Raw genomic sequence first — 23,405 nt, forward strand, 5'->3', positions numbered from 1 at the left:
CCTACTTTTTAAGCTGGAAATAGAGAAAAATAAACATGAAAAATACATTCAATACACAAATTAGGAACAATAATTAAAAAGGGTCCCAAAGTGCATAACAAATTAAGTTTTTTTTGGAACTTAGTATTGACAATGTGTACCGACTGCAAGTTGAAATAATAATTATTAAAATTGCTTCTTTTTCAAGCCAGATTCTTATATTATAATGTTTAAAATAACCTGCGGACTGCGGTCTCTGCTAAACGTCTGTTATAGAAAATGAAACTAATATACGGAAGGTATGTGAAATTTTCTCATCTGTAGAAATATAGGTACCGACCTACCTACGCGATTTTAAAAAATATATTCTGGAATTATTTCTATGAATACTGAGTTATTCGGGGGGTTTCGGAAAAAGTCAGAATTGCCAACAAAATTATCAGAATATACCTAATCAGTCAGTGTCATTACTGTCAATAGTGACGCTCATTCGCTCGTCTATTTATTTAAAATTGAATTGAATATGTATGTATTCTGGACAATCTCATTCAGTCAATGATCAATCTCAATTTCTCAAATGAATCAACTCAATCAGCGGAAATCATCTTCAAGATTTTTCAGTCTCCTACACCGAGAAATTAAAAACAAGAGATCAAATTCAGTTAATATCAATCAGTTTGTGAAGTGTTTTCTACATTGTCAGTAATTTCAGATAAAAATGGGTGACAATTTCCAAAACAACAAAACCATGGCCCCGGTAATGATGGACTACGATTTCAAAGTAAAAACACAAACTGAGCGGTCTAAAGTGGAAGATTTATTTGACTTTGAGGGATGTAAAGTTGGTCGTGGCACTTACGGACATGTTTATAAAGCTAGACGTAAAGATGGGTCAGACACTAAAGATTATGCGCTAAAACAAATAGAAGGCACTGGTCTCTCTATGTCGGCCTGTAGAGAAATTGCGGTAGGTATACAATAAAATATAATAACATCCTATTTAAGAACTATTTATGCCTTCGCAAGTCAATAACAACAGGTAACCTGTACCTATAACAATATGTTCAAAGTTAACAACATACTGGTTAAGGCTCATCTCATAAACATTATCCGTAGATGTGATGTATTTCTAGATGAGACTTCCACCTATAAATAGCATTGATTTTTGGGTATTTTTGTTACTATATGCATATTGTATCATTTGGGAAACTCTAAATAGAGATCTATTTAAATACTGTCTTACTAATAATTTCAGTTGAAGTCAAGCTAATTCATACATTAGCTATAGGATTCCTTCTTACTTAACTGTTATTTAATCATTTATCTTTGTAAACATTTCAGCTACTTCGAGAATTAAAACATCCAAATGTTATAAATTTAATTAGAGTATTCCTATCTCACACTGATCGCAAAGTGTGGCTGCTGTTTGACTATGCTGAACATGATCTGTGGCACATTATCAAGTTCCATAGAGCTGCTAAAGCCAACAAGAAGTCTGTGATGGTGCCTAAAGGCATGGTGAAGAGTCTTCTCTATCAGATATTGGATGGGATACATTATTTACATTCTAATTGGGTACTGCATAGAGATTTGGTAAGTACTTGACATATTAGTAACAATAAAAATAAATAGTAATAGATAGTACATAAAATTGGGAAAACCAGCCGATCTATACTATGCTATATAGGAAAATACATACATATAGAATTATAGACTCATAAACACATAACCCATATGTGTCTAATAGTCTGGTAAAAATCAAACAATGTCTTATGTTGTGATCTTTACAATGTTGTATGACAATATGTATGAATTTGAATAATGGAAGTTTGCACAAATTTTATCAGATGGCATTCTCTTATTTTGTCTACTTCCATAGTAAGAAGGTGTGATTTAATGTATGTATACTTGTGACCAAAAATTTTTTAACAACTTCTCTCTTATTTACAGAAACCTGCAAACATTTTGGTCATGGGTGAAGGTCCTGAGAGAGGTAGAGTAAAGATAGCTGACATGGGCTTTGCTAGATTGTTTAATGCTCCGCTCAAACCACTGGCTGACTTAGATCCTGTGGTGGTCACATTCTGGTACAGGGCACCTGAATTATTGCTTGGTGCTAGGCATTACACTAAGGCTATTGGTGAGTTGTTTTTTTTTTGCTCTTACTAGATACACTTTATTCTATTTAGGCAATTTAATATTCAATCAGATTCTAAGTGCAACAAGAGCCATTTAATATTCAGTAAGATAATGACTGCAACAAAATGTTGTTGTGTTTCCTTCATTTCATTACAGATTTCTCTACAAGTAACCTCTGTTCAGTATAATTTTTTGCAAGATGTTTGTAAAATGAGTGACTTTGGCAACACAAATGTGTGGACACAGCTATTTCTGTACCTATATGCATGCATTTGAAATATGAGAGCTCAGCAGAGACTGACAGACATAAATTGTGTTAAAACAGAATAAATGTAGCTTTCCAATGATTATTTTCAGATATTTGGGCCATTGGCTGCATATTTGCAGAGCTATTAACCTCTGAACCCATATTTCACTGTCGCCAAGAAGATATCAAGACTAGTAATCCTTATCATCATGATCAGCTTGATAGGATATTCAATGTCATGGGCTTCCCACAAGAGAAAGATTGGGAAGATATAAGGAAAATGCCTGAACATGCCACCTTAGTTAAAGATTTCAAGAGATCTAAGTAAGTCAAACTTTACTTTTGCTAGGGTTATGGTAGTTTCTAATATCCTGTCTTGCTGGGGTACCTTAGAAGTCATAATATACTTTTTATAAACATAATATGTAGTTTCTAGTATTGTATAGATAAATAAATAAATAAATATAACCCATTAATGTCCCACTCCTGGGCAAGGGTCTCCTCCCGTAATGAGGGAGGGGTTAGGCCTTGAGTCCACCACGCTGGCCAAGTGCAGGTTGGAGACTTTGCATGCCCTCAATAAATGTTTTAAACAAATTTTTAGGCATGCAAGGTTTCCTCACGATGTTTTCCTTCACTGTTGGAGCATGTGATAATTATTTCATCATCACACATAACTTCGAAAACTCATTGTGTTGCCTCGGGTTCGAACCTGCGACCACTGGTGTGGGAGGTGTCAACTTATATCACTTGGCTATCACTGCCTGTATTGCATAGAAGGTTTACTAAATTATGGTCTGCTGCTATGCGTTATATGTAATTGTCTTATTGCTCCATTACTTGTATCTATTTCTAAAGACATTAAGTAATTTCATCATAAAGTATGTGTTCTTAAAAAATGGTCATTGCTACAATTTGTTTTAAAACACACCTAGTGTAGCCTAGCAGACATTACTATGTGTAATTACTTCAGTCTCGCTTGAGTGCTTTGGCTGTGTTTATAATTACCTATTGCACTTACACTGTAGCCATTTCAACATGTAGATGATTGATACAAGATAATCAACATTCTTTGCTTAGGTTTTACATACCTTTACAGAAAAACTCCTTTGTAATTGCATGCATTGTTTAGTGGAAGTTCAAACAAAACAAAACCCTGGTACCTTAGCAGCATGCCAAGCTGTTATTATAGGTCTTATACCTGACCTCACCACTAATGGTCAACATCTGCATTGCGCTAGAACTTGGCTGCTATAGACAGGTCCCACATAGTCAGCTACTTTTAATAAAATTGAAACTGGCTGTTGTGGTAGTATATGTGGTAAAACACCATCAATTGATACTTCAGAATTTGTAATAATCTATGTTCTTATTTGTTGCAGTTACCAAAATTGTTCCCTGAGTAAATACATGGACAGGCATAAGATAAAGCCAGATAGCAAAGCCTTCAGTTTACTGCAAAGATTACTCTTGATGGACCCAAACAGGAGAATCACTTCAGAACAAGCTATGCAAGATCCATATTTCACTGAGGATCCCCTACCTACTCAGGTCATTAAGTTTAAATTATAATTAGAATATCTATAACACAATTGTTTTGATTCTACAAAAAATCTTCTGTCAAAGTTATTTTGATATCATCTACGCCTGATTTGTGTGGATATACATATTAGCATTACATTATATTTGATGCAAGATTAGTTATACTTAAAATTATATGTCTTTCAGGATGTATTTGCTGGGTGTCCCATTCCATACCCGAAGAGGGAATTCTTGACTGATGACGACCAAGAAGATAAAAGCGACTCGAAAGCGCGACAAAATCAACAACAGCAACAACAACAAACTAATGTAAGATTTGTACGAAATTATTCTTCGTATAGAGTACGGAATTATTGCGCAAGTGTAATTTGCCGTAATTTTTTTTATTTAGTAATATTTTGCAATATTTTTTTAAAGTTTTATGTTTTTTCGGCCAAATAGAGTCAGACCATCAAACTCTATAAATATGCTAAGTTTGAAATTTTTAGGTAACACGGTTTAGATTTTAGAAGGCTGCGGGCAGACAAACAGACGATGGCACGGATAACGGGGTGAGATTTAAACGCCGATGTCACACTGCACCGGAAGCGAAGCGAAACCGAAACGTTAGCTAATAGTAAAAACTGTTCGAATTCTATGCGAATAGAACGAGCGAGCATATGAAATGACAGCATTATGAAACAAAACTTGAAACAGATTTCTATTCACTAATGTTTTGACAACATTTCCTTTCGGTGCAGTGTGATATAGGTGGTGTTCCATTATAATTTGGGAACGGAATACACAAAAATACAATATTTCCGTCTTTAATCTTTACATTACATTAAAAAGAAAGAATTTGACACTTTTTTTTATTCATACTGAAACTGGTTTATTCATAAACCGGAATCGTAATTTTTCTTATACTTAAAACGTCATCGAAAAACACTCGGGCGCGCGACTTTTTATGGTATAAACATTTTTTTTAAGTAATATAGTTTAGTGACGTGAAATTCTGAAATATTATTTGAATGATTTTTTTTATAATTTGAACACATTATTATTTAGATAAACTTTTTGCAGACACAGCAAAACCAAGTACAAGCAAATAGTCATGACCATGGAGCAAATAATGCGAAGAGGATGAGAATGTCAGGTAAACATTCAAACTATTTGTAGATAAAAGTAGTGTTGAAAAACATACAAATATAGGGCGTATTATACTAACAACTACTACTTCTAGGCAATTTTTATTGTATTAGTCAGTCGGAAAATTGGAGGCTTTTCTGTATTAAGAACTAGCTTTTACCCGCGACTTCGTCCGCCACCTGAATTTTCCCATGGAAATGCGTCATTTTTCCGGTGTAAAAAGTAGCCTATGTCCTTTTTCGAGTATCAAAACATCTGCTCACCAAATTCCATGCAAATTGGTTCAGTAGTTTAGGCGTGATTGAGTAACAGACAGACAGAGTTACTTTCGCATTTATAATATTTAGTATGGATGTATCACAATGGTTCTTCCGCAATTACAAGCGATGATTATTTGTTATGTCTTTAGAAAATGAATATTCTCTTGTGTTACATTACAGGACCGAATCAAGGCAACAATGCAACCGGCGGTGGTCAACAGGAATTCCATCAACAACAACAGATGATGTTTGGCGGACAACAACAGGGCGGCAGTAATCAACAACAAGGCAACTTTCAACAACGATTCTGATGCTCCATTTTATCTATTTTAGTGATAAAATTCGTATTATTTATAATTAAATTTAAATTAATTAAACAGTTAGGTAAAAAATTAAAAATGTATGAATGAATGAGTCACACCAATGATTTTTGTTATGAGCATATTTAAAAACTAGGTACTTCAAGGATGAAAAATCTGTTTTTATTTTTTTCGTATCTTCAAAAATGACCGAGATATTAAACGTCAAAGTATGGCCTTCGCGCCAAACTCCGGCGAAGCGGCCGCACGGACGTGTGACGTCATCTTACGACACTGCTATTTCGTTAGTACTTGCCGATACCTACATAGGCTCGTTGTCTCTCGCGGTTTCGCTTTAAATAATTTGTTTTGCTTATAGTGGACAAACAATATGGTTAGAAAATATTGTATTGTTCCTATGTGTACTAAGTCCAGTGAAAAAACACCCCAAAAAATGTTTTTTTCTGTACTATGTACCTAAACTGTTTTATATTTTTGCAAGAGACACCTAATCTAAAACTTAAAGCCCGGTTCAGATACTGTCAAGCGCAAATGTTAAATAGAAGTTTATTGCCTTTTGAACACTTCCTCAAGATCAAGATGCCATATCATGTTCATACCTAGCTAGCAATGAACTTCTACTAAACAGTGGATAGGTACTATTTAATGAGCAGTTCAATGACCTCACAGGCGGTGGCGAGCCGAGCGCAGCGGTTGAGTTGGCGTTGGTTTTTTGTTTTGAAAAAAGAACTCATGTTTATTTAATCTAATAATATCAAAATTAAATTGTTTAATTAAAAGTTCTCATTACACACCCAATCATATAAGACATCCTACAGAGTAGATTCATGCGTTCATATGATAGCCATCAACCTGACTAAAATCAGAGGCAGGGTGACAATTTTTTTTTTATAATATTATATTAAAACTATGTTTTCCAAATTTACACTTGGTAGGTACGTAACACTCATTATTTGTAATGCCAGTTGTAACAAACTTTCAATTTTATTGTTAACTACACACAATAATATTATTAGTAGTATACGAGTTCAACTTTCTTTACCTGGGTCTAGTTGATGATTGTGTGCGTGGCGATCGAGATCGAGGATATCTTAGTGGAGGCTTATTTTACAAAAAACACGATGATTAAATTTATAACACATACACATACACAGACTCTTTAAATATTAAGTGCAAATCACTTTTCAAGTCAAAACTCCGCATCACCCGCAGTCGAACAAGCGTGTCTGTCGGGACGTGACGTCAGCGCATAGCGCGCGAAGCAACGCAAATTTAAAAATGCAGTGAAACTTTATAACGCTGTAACTTCGGTAATTTTGACCCGATTTTGATAAAACAAAAACTATTATTATCAGCATAAGTACACAAATTTAATGCATTATGTTTAATAGTCATATTTTGATGTGCTGGTGTGACTCATTCTGTTTTAGGTGAATACTTTTTTAAGGGTTGCCATAAGTGAAAATGTTATCACCACCTATTTTGATTTTTAAGTATAGCAACCGCGAACCCTTTGTTACGTATATTTATTATTGTCTCCCGAGATGAGTTGATCTATTAATAAAATATTTTTTTATTGTATAACTATGGAGCGGTACTTGAATCTTGCTATATTAAATGTTGATAAAATAACCCCTTAATGCCAACCTCTGACATGTATGACAAAATTTCGTGCCCGAAATATGAGTGAGTAATGAAAGGGTTAAGGGCCGGTAATTGAATCATAGCATTTAAGCTGTTGTTAGAAAGACTGATGTTTTGTATTTTCATTGTTCTGTTTCATTTTATATGTGTGCGTTCTACAATCAAATTTAGTTTTCTCATATTTCACCGAAACAATAATTTATCTAATACCCACTGGCTGAATATAAAAACTTCATTGTCTCTTAGGGTCTTAACATGATTCAGTATTTGGCTGTAAGTTGGACTCAATGAGTCATTCTCGATGGTTTGCTTTAAATAATTTTGCCCGTCTGTGAATCGTATTATTGTTTACATTATTTTATCATTTTGACTCAATTTTTATGTAACATATTAGAAGTATGTAAATAGTAGTAGGTGTAAGCATAATTTGTAAAATAAAATTGATTAAATATTGCAACATATACATGAGATCTTTTAAATAATTCACTTTTTAAATGTAACTGCTATACCTGTCTATTTCGAAGTATAATTTTATGTGTGGGTTACAGTATTGTGACTACTAGTAAGTCACTGAGGTTGATACTTTATCGCAAGGATAAAAAATATAAGACAATAAAAAAGTTTTATTAAAAAACAACTATAAAATTATTTACATTGAATGGACGGAATACACTTGACAATACAGCCTTCGATTTCTTAAACGAGGGTGTTAGATTTAAAGCTTTGAATTGAAATACACAGTTTGTATTTTATTTTACTGAAAATAATATTCGGTAGGTACGTTTTATTATAAATCAAGCACATGCGCCGATTTCGGTGAAAACACACGATTTAAATATTTTAGCACCAGCTTGGCACCAGCCAACATTTTATATAAATAGGTACCTACAATTTACATAATAAAATAATTATAGCTTACTTTTAAAACTAGTTTCAAGAAAAAATGGCCCCGTTGTTACTTAAATATAATCTTACCTATGTATAAAAATTAAATACGTCGATTTATTTAACGTTCTTTATTAGAGCATACTTAACTAGTGCTCTGAAAACACTAAGCAGGGACCAGTTTAGTATGTAAATATCTCTTGTTTTTCTAACCCTTACAGAGGGAAAAAAGAATTGTGTTACCACTCTGGCTTCATAGATTCATAATTAATTTTCTTAACTATCGCATCAGTACGTCAATACGTCAGTCATACCTGATAGGTAATTGATAATACTTATTCTTTACAAAGAACAGGTCGTTCAAACCTCCAATTAAGTCTAACTACAATGTCTCTATTAGACCGTGAAGTTCATTTACTTTCCGGCCCAAAATCAAGTGGACGAGAAACGCCGATCATCAATACTCGTTTATACATGAAACATAATTTCACTTCGTTTTAGGATAGTTGATTGAATGTGCTTCAACCAGTACTTATTTAATCGGTTTTTTGTTGTTTGTGTGCACACTCCTGCATGTGCTTGCTTAAATTCAATCATGCGTGATTGATAAGCCAGTCACATTGCTGCAGACCAAGAGCTGCTGAGGTCAAGTTTTACGTATAATCTATTGCTTAGTTCTTATTATATTTCTAACTAACTTAGCATGGTTCTTAGTTTCCAGCCTACTTTAGATTGGATGTACATCGTGATGATTCGTAAACTCGGCTAATGTATACAAGAATTTACTGAGAAATTATCCTAATGACGTAAAGCTGAGACCTCCACAATGGTCTGATCGCCACCATCAATGACATACTGCGCTTTGTTCAGCTCCTCTCGTTTCAGCTTGTTCTTGGAGTCGAGGGTTTGTATGCGAGTCTTCAATCTGCCGCAACGCCCATCCATTAGTTTTTCAAAAACTGAAATTAAGTAAAAATGATGTACTTAAATTTGTGAGATTCATTATCAATGTGAGTGATCTGCCAATACACTGTGGTCTTCACTTTTAGAATTGACTAATTGTTATAAGAATTTCAATTTCAATTGGTTAAACAAACACGTTTCTGCTGCGAATGTTTTATAAGTCCAGCAACTTGCGCGGTTAAACCTGTACCCAAGTAATTGCTTAAAATTTACGATTAATGGCATCTAGTCGTCTAATTGACTAGTAACCCGTGACTGTCTGTAAAGGCTAATGTTATGACACGGTCGGTACGTAAATATGGTATGTACCGATTTATACGCACTAATTAGTTTGTTGTTAATTACTCGTCCATTCTAATATTAATGGATAATTGCCATGATACCTAAATGTTGGTTAATTTTTAAATAGGCACGCTTGTGGTTCCGGCAGATGTATTTCTTCAAAATAAGCTTTAAGTTAGACGGAGATAAATTAATTGCCATTATTAATGAAATCCTTTTTACTTGTATAAAGTTACCGCTCCAAAATGTCCATACATTTGGGTGAAGGCAATCATAATATACAAGAGTCGTCAGGCAAGACTTTCGCCTCAATGTTATCTTTAGGTCATTTATTACTTGAAACTCAACAAATCATCTAGTTATTCAAAAATAATTGATAAAAGAAATAATTGCCGGCTTTTGTGAGGTTATGTGGTGGTGCTAAGGCATATAAGTGTGAAACTTAGGAATCTGTAAGTATTTATAGATATGTTTAAAAATTCGTGATTTGTAAATATGACGATGTGCCTAAAGCTATATTGTATTATGTAGATAAGGGTTGCAGAGTAACCTATTGTAGAAATAACTTTGACCTAGGTACCTACATTATTGTGTGAAAATGCTGTCTTATCGTGTTGCCTATGCTTAATCCGCTTGTGATCATCGGATCATATTTTTATGTTCCGTTGATTATTACCTACGAGAGTCAGTATTTAGATATAAAATACACTCACCATCTTTCTTATAAGAGTTGTGGCAAGCCATATGACAGATAGACGGGAATCCCTTCAATTGATTTGGATCTATCCAAGTAGATGATATCGGAATTGCACATATTGGTTCTCTCTTCACTCTGCATCCTCCTAAACAAGCTTCGTACGTGTTCTTCTTCGGTTTAGGAGTCTTACGAGTTCTTGTAGTCGTTGGTTTCCTAGTGGTAGTCGTAGGAGCCACGATCCTTGGGTTAATATTAACATGAGTAATGGATCCACGGGGCCCTACAACTCGGATTCTAACGGGTAACCCTCCAGTATTCGGGAATTTCGTTGATGAATGATTTATAGGGAATGCTGTACTTGTTCTTTCAAAAACGGGTATGCGTGATGTTGGCGGTCTGGTTACTGATCCTAAAGATGCTGTTGTTAGTCTTGTCGTAGGCTTTCGTGATGTCAGCCTCGGGCAAGGACGTGGGCTACTTGACGTCATTAAAGGCGTCGGCGTCGGTGTCGTCGAAACCGGTTGTATGACGACGGTCGAACCTGGCAGACGCGTTGTTGTTGTCGGACGTTGCGGTTGTTGGGGAGCAAACAACCCTCCTTGTGGAAAAAAGCCTTGGCTAGGGAAGCCTTGTGGAGATCGATCATATATCACGAAGTAGCTGGATGGCGGTGCAGCTGTTGACAACGTGGGTGGTGGTGTGGATTGAAGTCCCGGCTCATTCCCAACAGGAACTAAAAATCGTCCGATTGGCGAAGGGTCTTGTATCAGTGTAGTACGCTGTCCCAAGGTCGTCGGTAATTCTGTTGATGAAAGCGTCGTTTGTCTTAAGCGATTTTCGAATATAGTCGACGGTGGAGGTGTTTGTTCCGTAAACTGGGTGATTTCCACTTGAGGTTGTTGTGACGGAAATTGCGATGCAAACGGTGACGTCTCGGGAGGAAAAGTTGACATCGTGGGTGGTAATGGTGTCGACGAAGTCAGGGGAATGATAGATGTCTTCAAAAAATCAGACATTGTATTCGAAAACAAATCAGTCGATGGCGGTAAAGTTGATGATAACATTTTGTCCGGCATGGATGTTGATTTCGGCAACACAACTATAGGATTTGTTGATGAAAATGGCGAGTCTGTTGAAAATATCTCCGATATGGATTTAGGTTGGAAGCCATCATTGATGACGTTTGCCGAATACCAGTTTTCTGGTGCATTATCCGATATTTCAGCTCGGCATAGTTGTAACACTGGAAGTAAAAAAACACCAATTAATTCACGGCTTGTCAAATGTGTGTTGTTGTAAACAGTTTGATTTTGTAACAGTATCTACTCATTTCGAAAACCTAATATCTAAGTATTCGAAATAAGTAGATAGGTACTATGACACTTTAAAAAAACATCATCACATTAAGACTAATAGGTGCTTTTCGCAAAATATGAACATTGAAAACGTTCTTCTCAGACACGACAAAATGTTAACTGTTATGAGTAAAATTATATTTTTTTTGCACATTTCCGACGTCTTCCCGTCCTGGGGAACCAGTTTTCAAGGTTTAGTTTTTGCGACTCCAGAAAGGTCAAATACCTCTCTCAATGACGGAACCCTTGCTGTTTCATTGAGTAAATCGCATGCTCCATATGTATTATACAATGATTGTTGGTGCTGGGCGAAGCAGACTTTCACCTGTGCTTAGTCAGCCGTGGTTCTCTAGTGGTGCCAAAATGTTGTATTGTTATGATTTCGTAACCTGATCATAACAGTGCAAGTCCGAAAGCGTAATTAGGAATAATTATGTTCTGAATGGGTTTTCGTTTTGCTGTCGTTCTTTTTTCATTAATTATATTCCCACTAAAAAGTTCTACAATTACCGAGTATGGGGTGGTTCAAGCCATTTAGTAAATTTATTCCCGTATCAAGTACCTAATTTGACAATTACATTTTTGATGTCGAAGAAACGTTCTATAAAGAAACAGGATTTTAATTAAAATAAGTTTCCATATATTATTATGTGAGTTTTAAATAAAAATACTAAAAGATCATATCAGTGATTATTAATAATATCTACACGTATGTCTAACTAATTTATTGCAGTTTGCTATAAATAAATATAATTTACCTATCTACTTAATTAAATTCCGTAACTCCTATATCTGGAATTCTAACGATTTTAAATATTATGTAGATTGAATGTCGTTGATTAAATAAAATAAACTTATTTGCTATCATAATAAGGTTGAACATGGATAGTTCAACATCAATTTATTATGCAGTTGCAGCTGCGTCCTAGAAAAGTGTTAATTTATTCAGTCAATGGTGTTTATAAACTGTCGCCTAACACATTACTTAAACGCGTTTGTACAAGAAATGATCTGTACCTACTAAGCGAAAATTGGTAAATTGACTCATAAATCGAAATATTTCAGAGAATAACATTACTGTGTATTTTATCACTATAATATTTTTGGGAACCCATTAATTCCAAATAGCATAATAGCTCAATTAGTCAATTGTTTTCGTAATCTCATGCAAATTCGTGAATAAATATCGGCTTACTTTGATGTGTTTTGTTACGTATAATATTGACATACGCCTAAGCGGTTCTACCGCCTGCGCCTATAATTACTGTAACCTCTTTAATATTGGTGTGAAGTCGATCGAGCAGAAACAAAAGCCGTTCGTAAATCCATTCGTGTATTTCACGTGCCTAGTGAGTAAGAAATTACCGTCAGTTATTATTTGCCTTCAAATTAATACTTTTTTCACTTAAGGTTTGATATTAAGTACCTACTACTTCTGTCCTTGTCTTCGTTTCCGTGTATAGTTTTCTGGGGTCAAAAGTATCTTATTTGTTGATCCAGGTTAGAAATCTATCTATGCATCTATCTAATGTACCATGAAAATCGATCAATCAAATACAACGTTACCTTCTTTATAATAATTTATTGTAGTAGCTTCATGTTTATGCACCCAACTTCACCCTTATTTGTAGTAACTAAATATCGGCAGGATCATGCAAAGATAATAGATAGTTAGATACCTGTGTACATGTTCATTTACTGCCCAATTGAATGAGTAATCAGCTCTGTAATAATTTGTGATTATGATCGTTTATAAATTGCTTAAGTGGTTTTGATAATCGCATGTTTCAGCGGAAAATTAGTCTTAATTTTCAGTATTTTAATTTCTCTCAATGATTATAATAGTGTTTCAAATATCTTTGATCAATTACTGCTTCAATCATTCATAGTTTCCTGAAAAACATCAGGCAATTTACATCTTGTTTGTCTTAGAGCCTACTATGTTTTATTAATCGTCACAACACAATATCGATGTTCTACAAATATCATGTGTGTTAATACATTTTGAGGCGCCCATAGTCAGTCGCGATCACCGGTCGGTAAACGATCTGTGGGTTAAGCAACCCTTGGAGCGGTCATTCCATACATGGGTGACCGCATAGTGGTATTTGAGCTGGGCGTCTCCGTTCTTCGGAGGGCACGTAAAAAGTCGGTCCCGGTTGTTGTCTGCTAAGATAACAGTCGTTAAGCCATGTCAAAGGCCTCTCGGGCGGCTTGAACAACTTTGACACCAGGTTGACCACTAACCATACGACAAACAAACAAACAAACAATACATTTTTGGTTTCGTACTTAAAAAACGCAGTAGGCATAAAAGATTTAAATTTATTTCAAACAAAGCTTAGAAGAAGCGAAATGAAATCATCCTTAAATTCTACCGTAATTTTGTGCGAAGCTTCGTTTTCTTTGAATTAGGGTAGGTGCTCTGCTGTTAAGTAGAACAATTTCCTACATAACATCAACTGCACTGCCAAGTCTAACGATCAACAACAAAGTAAAACATCTGCTACAAGTCAAGTCACTCAAGCGTCTACTCAATTGAATCGCGGTTGATCGTTATCAAGCATTTTCACCGTTTGCAATACATTATACAGTAAGACACTGACGATTAACGTATACGTATATTCAATCAAACAGTTTTTTCTCGAGTAACGTGATGAGTGAAGATGTAATGATCGTTTGCTTGAATGACGAATAGATTTGCCGAACTAAATTCTATTTCGCTGGCAATGTTATGAATGGACAGGACTTGTTATTCTAAAAAGTACTTATATGACCTATTTGTTTACTTTTTATAGATAAGAGTTACACATCCGTAGGATCGCACTTTTTTACATACGGTACAATATTTGTGCTAATGAAAAATTACTAATATTTTTGGTTTTTATGATACTTCCACACGTTTCAGTATAAACATAAATAATATATGTGCTTGTATTGCGTCAATATAATAGGAGTGTTGGTACACGTAATTAGGATTGATTGCTTGTTCTTGACATGCAATGCTGTTTTTATAGTTCGGTAGACTTTTGAAAGAGTTATGGATCAAGTAATTTATTAGAACAGTAGTTATGACAAACCAGTCATAATCCTGCCAATCTAGAATTAGGTACTAATTATACAAAGCTAAGCATCAATCGTAACCATAGGCCAGGACCGACCATTCATTTTAAAAGGGCTTTTATATTTTTCTGTGTTTTGCCCTGGAAACATCTCTATGGAAAAAAAGTCTTAATTTTGTGATAATTGTTACATTCGTTTATGTAACAAAACAGTTGTTGCACGTTTTAAATATTGCATACATTATCGAGATTTTGAATCGAAACGTGGAGAATGGCTTTACTAAAACTACTATGTTTTATAAAAAAAATAACTCTAAACGGACTAAGATTGACTATTGAAAAATACGAGTAGTACTATCTCTTATTCAGTTTTAAAATACCTATCCAGCCATGTTTCATACTTGATGATTGGAGGGTGGGACCCAAATTGGCGTCTTTCACAGCCTAAAGAAAATCGTGTGAAAAATTGATAAGTATAATAAAATTTCAATAACCAGAATTTGATCCATAACATTCCCATTCTTGTCTACATATTGTATTGCGGAAACTTGCATTACGAACGGAAAATAGGATTGACGGTTAAATGAGTTCGACGGAAGATAGACCAATTTATTTGTTGCATTTTCCGCTGTTTGTTACATGTTTGCAACTATGTTTGGACTTTCATGATCGAAAATGACCTTTAAGCCATCTAGTTGATATCTGGTGTTAATAGATTGCAATTAACTATTTAACAGGTTCCCTGTCCCCATACAATCCACTTTTTTCTATCGTATATGTCCCACTATTTTTTTGTAGTAAATTGTTAAAATAATTTGATAAATCACTGTGGTTTTATTTGATTTGCTAATAAAGAGGATGTACTCCATACGTCCCAATACTAAAAATGTGCATTAACCTGCTACGTCCATTTAAAAAAGGGGCATTAAGTTGGCTCTAAATTTGATCATATGTGATTCATGAACGTACAATCCTTGTTACAAAATATGTCCCATGAATCACATATGATTCATGGGACAGGGAACCTGTTAATAATAACTAGCTGACCCGTGCGGCTCCGCTCGCGTGAATTTCGTACTGTTGCTTATTCGTTTGACTACGCGAATTGCGAAGCACTCGATACACCTACACATAAAAATGCTAACAACTCTTTTGTCATCTAATGGTTATTTACGAAAGGGACCCGAAGGGCACACAATGTGACACAGGCTCAGGCAGGCCTGATTTCCTGTGGTTACCTTCTTTCCCGCTCTTTTCTGTATCCGTACCAGTTTACACTGTAAAATATAATAGGTACCTTATTATAGACTGACCATTGCTTACCCGTCTGGATTCAGAATATTATTATAGGTACAAACAGACCTATCTGCGCCGGAGCTCTTTACACGCGTAATAATGTATACTTGCGATGATACGTCCGAAACCGCGTAACCCGTAATTATTTTTTAATATATCATCCGTTGTTTATTTTTTAAAACTTACCACATAGTCTGTTTCACAGCTATCCAATTTATTTCCTTAATGCAACCAATTAATTTGGTTATGAGATACGAACTACTACGCCATCTGTTAGTTGGGGCGACAACAAACGAAATTACTCGGTTTGCCATCTAGTATATCCCGAGCGCACCGGACCCACGTAAACCAACATTTTTGTGTAATATATCATACAACATTTATGTTTGAAAATCTTATTAATGTATAGCCTGTTTCAAAGGTATTTTTTTTACAATAAAGCAATCAAAATAAATTAATTAGGAAAAACATGCTGTGTTGCTGACTATAACGCCATCTATTGGTTGGTGAGAACAACAGGTATCGATACGGATGGCACCGCGTTAACTATATGCGAATGTTGTGAAATGTATTGCAACGCCATCTATGGTCTCTTTAGGGAAACGCAGGTTCAAACGATTTCTACGTATTTTTTTCAATTTTCTAAAAATCTATGAAATTTTATGCGATAAAAAGTATTCTAGAACTTGCTCCACTACTTATTCTATGCATATACCAAATTTCAGTGCATTCTATTCGGTAGTTTTTACGTGATAGCGACACATACAGACGGAGGACAGACAGACAGACAGACAGAAAAGAAAATTATAAATTGCAGATTCGGTATCAGTATCCGTTACTAAACATCCCCCATTGGTTTTTTTTTAAATATATTCAATGTACAGAATTGACCTCTCTACAGATTTATTATAAGTATAGATTACGTTTTTAAATAGTGGTTTTGCGACGATTTGCATGTCAACAAGATTTCTGTAAGTACGTAAGAATGCTAATAAAACGGCCGATTCGTTTTCATTTACTTATCACATCTGATACTTGTTCTTTGCTTAAAACTAAAAAGACCTATTTTTGTTTTAATTTGTAAAGTAATATGACTTACCTACAACGTTTTAGTCATAACTAGCTTAGCGATAATTATGTTCACTTAGGCTCTTCAACGAATAAGAAAATTAAACTTTAACGAACCCTGGGAAAGATTTGTACGATTTGTATTATTTGTACTGACGTGATTATACCTGTGATAATACTTATTTGTTATTTGAAACATAAATGTGGATAACATTTATGTAGATTTCTATTTAATTCCTGTTATTTACTCATTATAACGTCGCGTTGTTACTCACAGTTATTCTCGCTTGGTGAAGCGTGGGAATTGCTGGGAAAGTTCAAAAGTTGAGGAAAATAAATAAACACATTAAATAAAGAAAGTGGCGTAACATAAATAATGTTGTGCTTAGTTCTAATCATTTTGTTACCAGAACAATAAGAATATTTTTTATGTACTTTCAAAAATATGTTTTAATAAATAATTAATTATTTAGCTATTATCAGAGCTATAATAATAATTGTTAAAAACGCAAATGATAAAAAAAAAATTAAATAAAGGTTTCTAAAGAAGGTTCGACTGATAATACCACACGTAGGTTCTGGCAGACAGATTGAAAAAAAATTACAGCAAGAGCCATCAAATACAAAAGGAATAAAATAAAAAGTAAAACTCTAATGGCATCGTGCTGTTTTTTTGACGTCTTATTGCCAGTGATTGCAGTAGAATACTTATGAAATAGGAGGTTAAATGCTTTGGAATAATAAAAACTGCAACATAAAATTCTTATAAATTATGGTTCTCAAATTAGTAGCATTAACACTTCCTCAGTTGCAGTTAATAAAATATTATAATCAGGTATTTTCTACAAAATAAATAGACTTAGATTTTAGACAGTCTATAATACTTATATTATTATTATACTACGACTAAGGGCAAGTACATCATAGACTATAGTCCTCGTAATTGATAATGATTGAATCTACATAGACATTAGACAGGTTTCCCACATATGTAGATACGCGCTAGAACTTGCTAATCAAAACGAGTAAGCCATGCAAGTAGATAATATTATAAAAATTGTTGGATCAGATTAAAAAAAAAGGTGTTATTTACGTCTCAACTTAAAATAAAAATAAAATATTTTTTAATTATATAAATTTACTAAATCCACTTTTTTTGTTAATTCTTTAAATTAAATTTATGTGATAACTGAAAGAAAATATATTACTTACAAACTTAATATGCTATGATTTTTCTATATTTTCTTGAGAAAAAGGACATTGCAATTCGCCGATAGCATAGCGGTTTTTCCATGACGCATCCATAATATTATGCAGTACCGTTACTGAATGACAGAAACCATGATACAATGAGGCAATAAAAAGTTATAGGTGTTCAACACAAGAAGAATTCCTTGTGTCGTATGACAAGTAAGACTAGCCGACGCATATAGAAAGTTTGTGAGGAAAGATCGATGTTTGTTTCTCTCTCACACAAAAGCTACTAAATAGCTTTAAATTAACTCATAAATATGTAGCTTATAACTAGCCTCAATTAATGCGTAAGATGAAAGCCGTAAGCCTGTAAGCCGTGAGGGATTATCTCGTAAAATACGACGGAAATAAGTGATTAAAAGTACCTACTACATACGACTCTACATACATTACGAGTTAGGGATTTAGGAATAGCTAATTCTTCCCATGCTTACCATAAAATTTTCATACAATTTTAAGAAGAATTGTACAACATTTTATTTTAGGAAAATTACTCAGAAGCGGCTTGTAGTTTAGAAGATGACATTAAACACACAAACAAGCAACAAAGCTAAGGTTCTCATCCACAAATGCTCTAATTTTATAGATCTATTTTAGAAACTATTTTCAGTACTTATTACGGCTAGGCTTTGGGTAGGTACTTTTATTTAGAGCTTTACGCAATCAAATATGTACCTGTCAAATAATACGTATTAGTACACGTATTAAGTATCTTGTAGTAAATACTTAATAGTATCCTCACACGCGAGTAACAGTTACGAATCGAGCGACGTAATCCACTCGTAGTACGAAAATATACGCACGGCTTCAAAAAGGCGTAACAACACGGATAATGAACTGTTTAACGATAACACTATAATTGCTTAATAACATGTTCAGTATGTTTACGTAATATTTGTATTGGAAGAACATATTCTTGGTAAGCAATAAATATTTTTACTGTTACCGGAACAACTAATATACGGGTTATGAACTTAAGTATCTATAAAATATTAGTCGGTATACAAAACGCAATGATTTGATTTTATTTAGGTATTACAAATCAGTCTATATCCCCTTCAGCAGTTGCTTAAAATATTAATAAGTTGTTAGGTACCTATATACCTATCTAATATTATTTTGAAATCTTATAATATCCAGATAGTCTTGACGTTTAAAATTTACTTTTATGAGGTCATGTGATGAGTAATTTTATAAGCCTTAAAGTTAGTAAACATACTGTACTCGTTCATTTTTATCCTCTCAAGCGCCCGGCCACCGTGTCACGGTTGAATGTGCTACCCCCGTCAAGCGCCCCGCCACCGTGGTACGGCAAAACGATCTTACATTTAAAAAACGTAAAAACGAAATGCTAAAACTATGTTTATCCCTTTTAAACATATTTGACATTGAAGCTGATGAAACGAGACGACGATCTAATGCACACACTTGAATAAGTGGTAGATATAGGCCAGAGAGCACCTTAAACAACATCTGACCCAACGACATGTTCCTTTATGACCAATATTGTAAATCCTTTTTCTAACTAATTTTAAAGATTTGAGTATATTTTACAGGTGGATTTTAATGTCATTATTCATTAACTACACGATAAGACCTTTCGTCATATTATTTTTTTTGCCTAAAAATATTTTTTAGACTTTCTTCAAACACATGCCTAAAGCACACAATATTCAGATTAAACCGACTATTGTACTACCACTATCAAATATTATTTGTGGTTTATTTGTTTAATCTATAGCAAATTTTATGTAGATTTCAAATATATAAGGTATGACTAGGGTGTTAGTATTAAAATATGACGGAATCGGCGCTTAAACGCCAACCGCCAATTCAATTTCGCGCGCCATTTTTGGCCCGGACGCTTAACGGTATATTTGAATTTTGACGTTGGGCGCTCGAGAGGTTATCTGAACCTAGTTTTGGCTCTCTTAAGCGACATTAAGTACATAATCCTTTTTAGTCTAACAACACTACCACAATGTCATGTTTGTATCATTTGAATGTAATGCTATAATTAATATAAAATCATTTAAAAAATCTCGGAACACTTATATTTAAAAATATACTTATGAACAGAAGCCGTCAAAAAGGTTTGACGTAAATAAAGAGCAAGCACAGGCCGAAATGCCCCAAAAAAATCAGTAGTAGCCAATTAACAAAAAAAAAAGAAACATGAAAAAATAAAACTTAACGGCGTTACATAATTCTTTTGACAACCGACAGCCAGTATTTTTTGGCAATATTACAAAAAGGTTCGAAAATATTTTTTATTTTTATATTCATGGAAATTCGAACCATGTTAATTTGCGTAAAATATATTCAAAATTAAATGCTTTTTATTATTAAGATTAAATTTATCATAGATGGGATCGCTTTTTTGTGTCTCTACGTTTCTTTGAGTTCTTGTATACAAATGATTAACAGGAATTTTTCATGATAAATATCATTGCATGATATTAAAATCTTGTTTGCGTTTTTGCCGGATAACTATCTGGTTAATTATTGAGGCACGATGTGAATGAAACGCCACTTAACAAACCAGTGTTGAACCCGAGTTCAAAGAAACGCATAAGGCCGTAAGAAAAAAAGCTAAGTTCTCGGAGGGCATTGCATGCATATTTTTATTTCGACGTATGTTCGAGAAACAAGACTTTTAATTAGATAACTGTCAGGCTGTTGATGCTCATCACATTACATTCTAAGAAAACTGAGAATGAGATTGGTATGTTGACTGACTGCGAGAAAGAGGATTTTATCTTTTTAAATTGATTTGCAAATGGGAATGGCGTTCGTTTGTGCTGTTATTGAAACAAAATGTGCAAGAGTTGAAATGTTAACTTTGTAGATAATATATTGCCTGCATTCCAATGTTCTGATATAAGCTCGGGCGTTGCACTAATTTTCATCTAGTGGCATTCAAATAACGTATTCTAGTACTTTATCGTGATTAACAGTTAATTTCAAATCAATAAAAGTAGCTTTTCAACTGTAGTTAACATTGTTGATACTATAGAACCTTTTACTCACTTAAGTATGTACCTACAATAATTATCATTAACCTGTCTGCATTGTTTGCTCATGACAAGAGCTATTAAGTAAAAATGTAGAGTTCTTAGCAGATTCTCAGTCTAGATATCTTCTTTGTTTTTTATAGTAACAACGTGATCAAGCGCTAATTAAATTATTAATGAAATATAACATGTTTTACCAATTTAGTCAAGATTATTGTGATTAGCTGTGTTAGAGTTCTTCGTACTTGTCGAGTCGAAAACGAAGAATGAAAAGACAGTTTGTTTCTACATAAAATATACACAAATCAAAATCTACCACTGGTAGTACTTTGGAGTATAACCACGTAGTTTAAAAAGGTAAGATCCCAGCTTAACTTAATACACAAGAACAGTTACGCCTACACAAAAACCATCAAACAGAATACGGAGAAACTACAAAACTTATACTCGACACAGCGACAACACTAGTCATGCACTAAAAACGGTCCATAAAAGGGCAATTCACATTATATAGTTAAATAAAAGTGCAATGAAAGTAAACAAAGTACTCACGAGTTAGAACGAAGAGCGAACGCGGGTACGTGTACGTCATGACGGCAACCGAGTCGTTATGCGTATGCGATGAACGCCGGCTACCGACCGTTACGATTACCACCACGCACCTTCATTCGGCTTGACTTGACAGGCTTTACGTGTAGCCCGGGAGCCCACGAGCATATCGATGTTTTCTTTTCGTTGTGTTCATCGTGTAGGTAACTATTTAATTGAATAAGACTTAAGGCTAAATAGACTAAATACATTATACTTACTGGAATATAACTAAAAATATGACACATTTGACTGGACTTTGGAAATAAAAAGAGCCACTAGCATTATGATAGTAGAACCTAGTGGGTTAAATACTATGGTGTTATGTAGATTACACTTTGTAATGTGCACTTAGTTTCAAGAAAGCAGTTTTATAAACCGAATTTTCTTTAGTAAATTGTTCATTAACGAGCGCTTGAAGTGAACGTTTATACTTAGGACAATACTTTGGTTTTTGTAAGCCGTAATGCAGGTTTCTTTAATGATACTAAACTACTACAACCTATCAATCTAATAACACGATAGCTGTGATTTGTAGTTTGAAACTAATTGAAAGAACGTAGACTGAAAAAAATCGTTAAACAATATTTTTTGTTCATGCTTATTTCAAAAATAAATTTATCGTTAACTTGTTTTATTAATGAAAATATTGCATTTCTGTATTTATTTCTAAATTTCGCATTTATTTTCATGTTTCATATTTATTTACCGTTACCATAAATAAATTTTCTAGTATTGTTAACCGAAAATAAGACGAGGTTAGTCAATTCGAACGGATACGAGTATATGCGCTTTTACGTATAAGTGATTTACATTAGTGCTGTTTGGAATTTAAAATAATGTCACATTAGATATCCCAATGAAAAACATTAATATCGCCAACATCGTTCTAAGTATATGTGGAAAAAATACAATCCTTATCATTCAATTGAACGCGTAGAGCCTTTTTACTTCAAATATCGTCAGTAGATACTGGCCGATAAGGAAACATTTTTTTTCTCAATTTAAAATATTCTGCTTTGTAGAAAAGCGCAATTTTTTTTGAGCTCTAAGTCTTCATTTATTTATTTTGTGCATTTTAAGAAAAGTTGGTATATTATATTCTAACTACAATTATTATTTTTGAAAAACGTAAGGAGTGTGTACCTAAGTAATCTAATGTTAGTAAAAAATGTTTATTAAAGTGATGAGTGACAAATTTTATGTGATTTTCATCGTTCTAAAAAGCTCAGTTATGGTTAACGCATAGTTATTTAATTTAGTTTTAAGGCAGGCTGGACTTTTAATGGTTTACTATAACTATTTGACACCCAAATCACACAACACTAACTTAATTTATATACAATTTTAGAGACAAAATATTTTACTGAATTCCGTCATTTAGAACACATGTAAGTATGGTTTGTTTTATGGGCAATAAAATCATGTAAGAGTTTTCTACGAAAGTTTTACTTATGTTAGCAAATATAGTAATATAGTTTACTTGCAAGTTTACATTCAGCAGGCGCTTGGTTTTAATACAAGTGCCTGAAAATCTTCTCACAGTTATTGTTTCTTTGTTGCAAGTTGACAACTGATTGTAGTATTCTTCTCAACTGAATTATCATTTTCTTTATAGGTGTCATGATGGCTTGTACAGTTCGTTCTAATAAATATGAATCGGACGGAAATAGAGACGTGTG

At 33.9% G+C, this 23,405-nt stretch overlaps 2 protein-coding genes across 4 annotated transcripts; one reads left to right on the top strand and one right to left on the bottom strand.

The window, feature by feature from the left end:
- The first annotated feature begins 439 nt into the window (after nt 1-439).
- Cdk8 (cyclin-dependent kinase 8) lies at nt 440-6,605 on the top strand. Of its 3 annotated transcripts, none has more exons than XM_076118914.1 (9): nt 440-504; nt 692-946; nt 1,321-1,572; nt 1,930-2,119; nt 2,476-2,689; nt 3,748-3,916; nt 4,094-4,216; nt 4,970-5,042; nt 5,476-6,605. In XM_076118914.1, exons 2-9 carry the CDS (start codon nt 698-700, stop codon nt 5,604-5,606), a joined length of 1,401 nt encoding a protein of 466 aa, XP_075975029.1. In that variant the 5' UTR covers nt 440-504; nt 692-697; the 3' UTR covers nt 5,607-6,605. The 3 variants fall into 3 exon arrangements, 2 of the variants coding, with proteins under 2 accessions (XP_075975029.1, XP_075975028.1); XR_012959633.1 differs by lacking the exon at nt 440-504 and adding an exon at nt 4,396-4,458 and having other exon boundaries at nt 511-946; nt 5,476-5,542; XM_076118913.1 differs by lacking the exon at nt 440-504 and having other exon boundaries at nt 511-946.
- A 1,259-nt stretch (nt 6,606-7,864) lies between these two features.
- Nucleotides 7,865-21,843, bottom strand: LOC142975831 (uncharacterized). Its single transcript, XM_076118912.1, has 3 exons — nt 21,688-21,843; nt 10,103-11,329; nt 7,865-9,103 (listed from the first exon to the last, which is right to left on the bottom strand). Exons 1-3 carry the CDS (start codon nt 21,725-21,727, stop codon nt 8,943-8,945), a joined length of 1,428 nt encoding a protein of 475 aa, XP_075975027.1. The 5' UTR covers nt 21,728-21,843; the 3' UTR covers nt 7,865-8,942.
- Nucleotides 21,844-23,405: the final 1,562 nt, after the last annotated feature.

This window comes from Anticarsia gemmatalis, chromosome 10 (assembly GCF_050436995.1).
Source record: "Anticarsia gemmatalis isolate Benzon Research Colony breed Stoneville strain chromosome 10, ilAntGemm2 primary, whole genome shotgun sequence".
In the NCBI taxonomy this organism is placed as follows: domain Eukaryota; kingdom Metazoa; phylum Arthropoda; class Insecta; order Lepidoptera; family Erebidae; genus Anticarsia; species Anticarsia gemmatalis.

Excerpts from the sequence above, each read along its gene's own strand:
- Cdk8 (XM_076118914.1), top strand. The coding sequence starts at position 698 with ATGGGTGACAATTTCCAAAACAACAAAACCATGGCCCCGGTAATGATG. Across the intron at positions 3,917-4,093 it reads AGGATCCCCTACCTACTCAG|GATGTATTTGCTGGGTGTCC; the intron begins GTCATTAAGTTT and ends TATGTCTTTCAG. Across the intron at positions 5,043-5,475 it reads GAAGAGGATGAGAATGTCAG|GACCGAATCAAGGCAACAAT; the intron begins GTAAACATTCAA and ends GTTACATTACAG.
- LOC142975831 (XM_076118912.1), bottom strand. The coding sequence starts at position 21,727 with ATGACGTACACGTACCCGCGTTCGCTCTTCGTTCTAACTC. Across the intron at positions 11,330-21,687 it reads TTCGCTCTTCGTTCTAACTC|TGTTACAACTATGCCGAGCT; the intron begins GTGAGTACTTTG and ends TTTTACTTCCAG. Across the intron at positions 9,104-10,102 it reads CAACTCTTATAAGAAAGATG|TTTTTGAAAAACTAATGGAT; the intron begins GTGAGTGTATTT and ends ACTTAATTTCAG.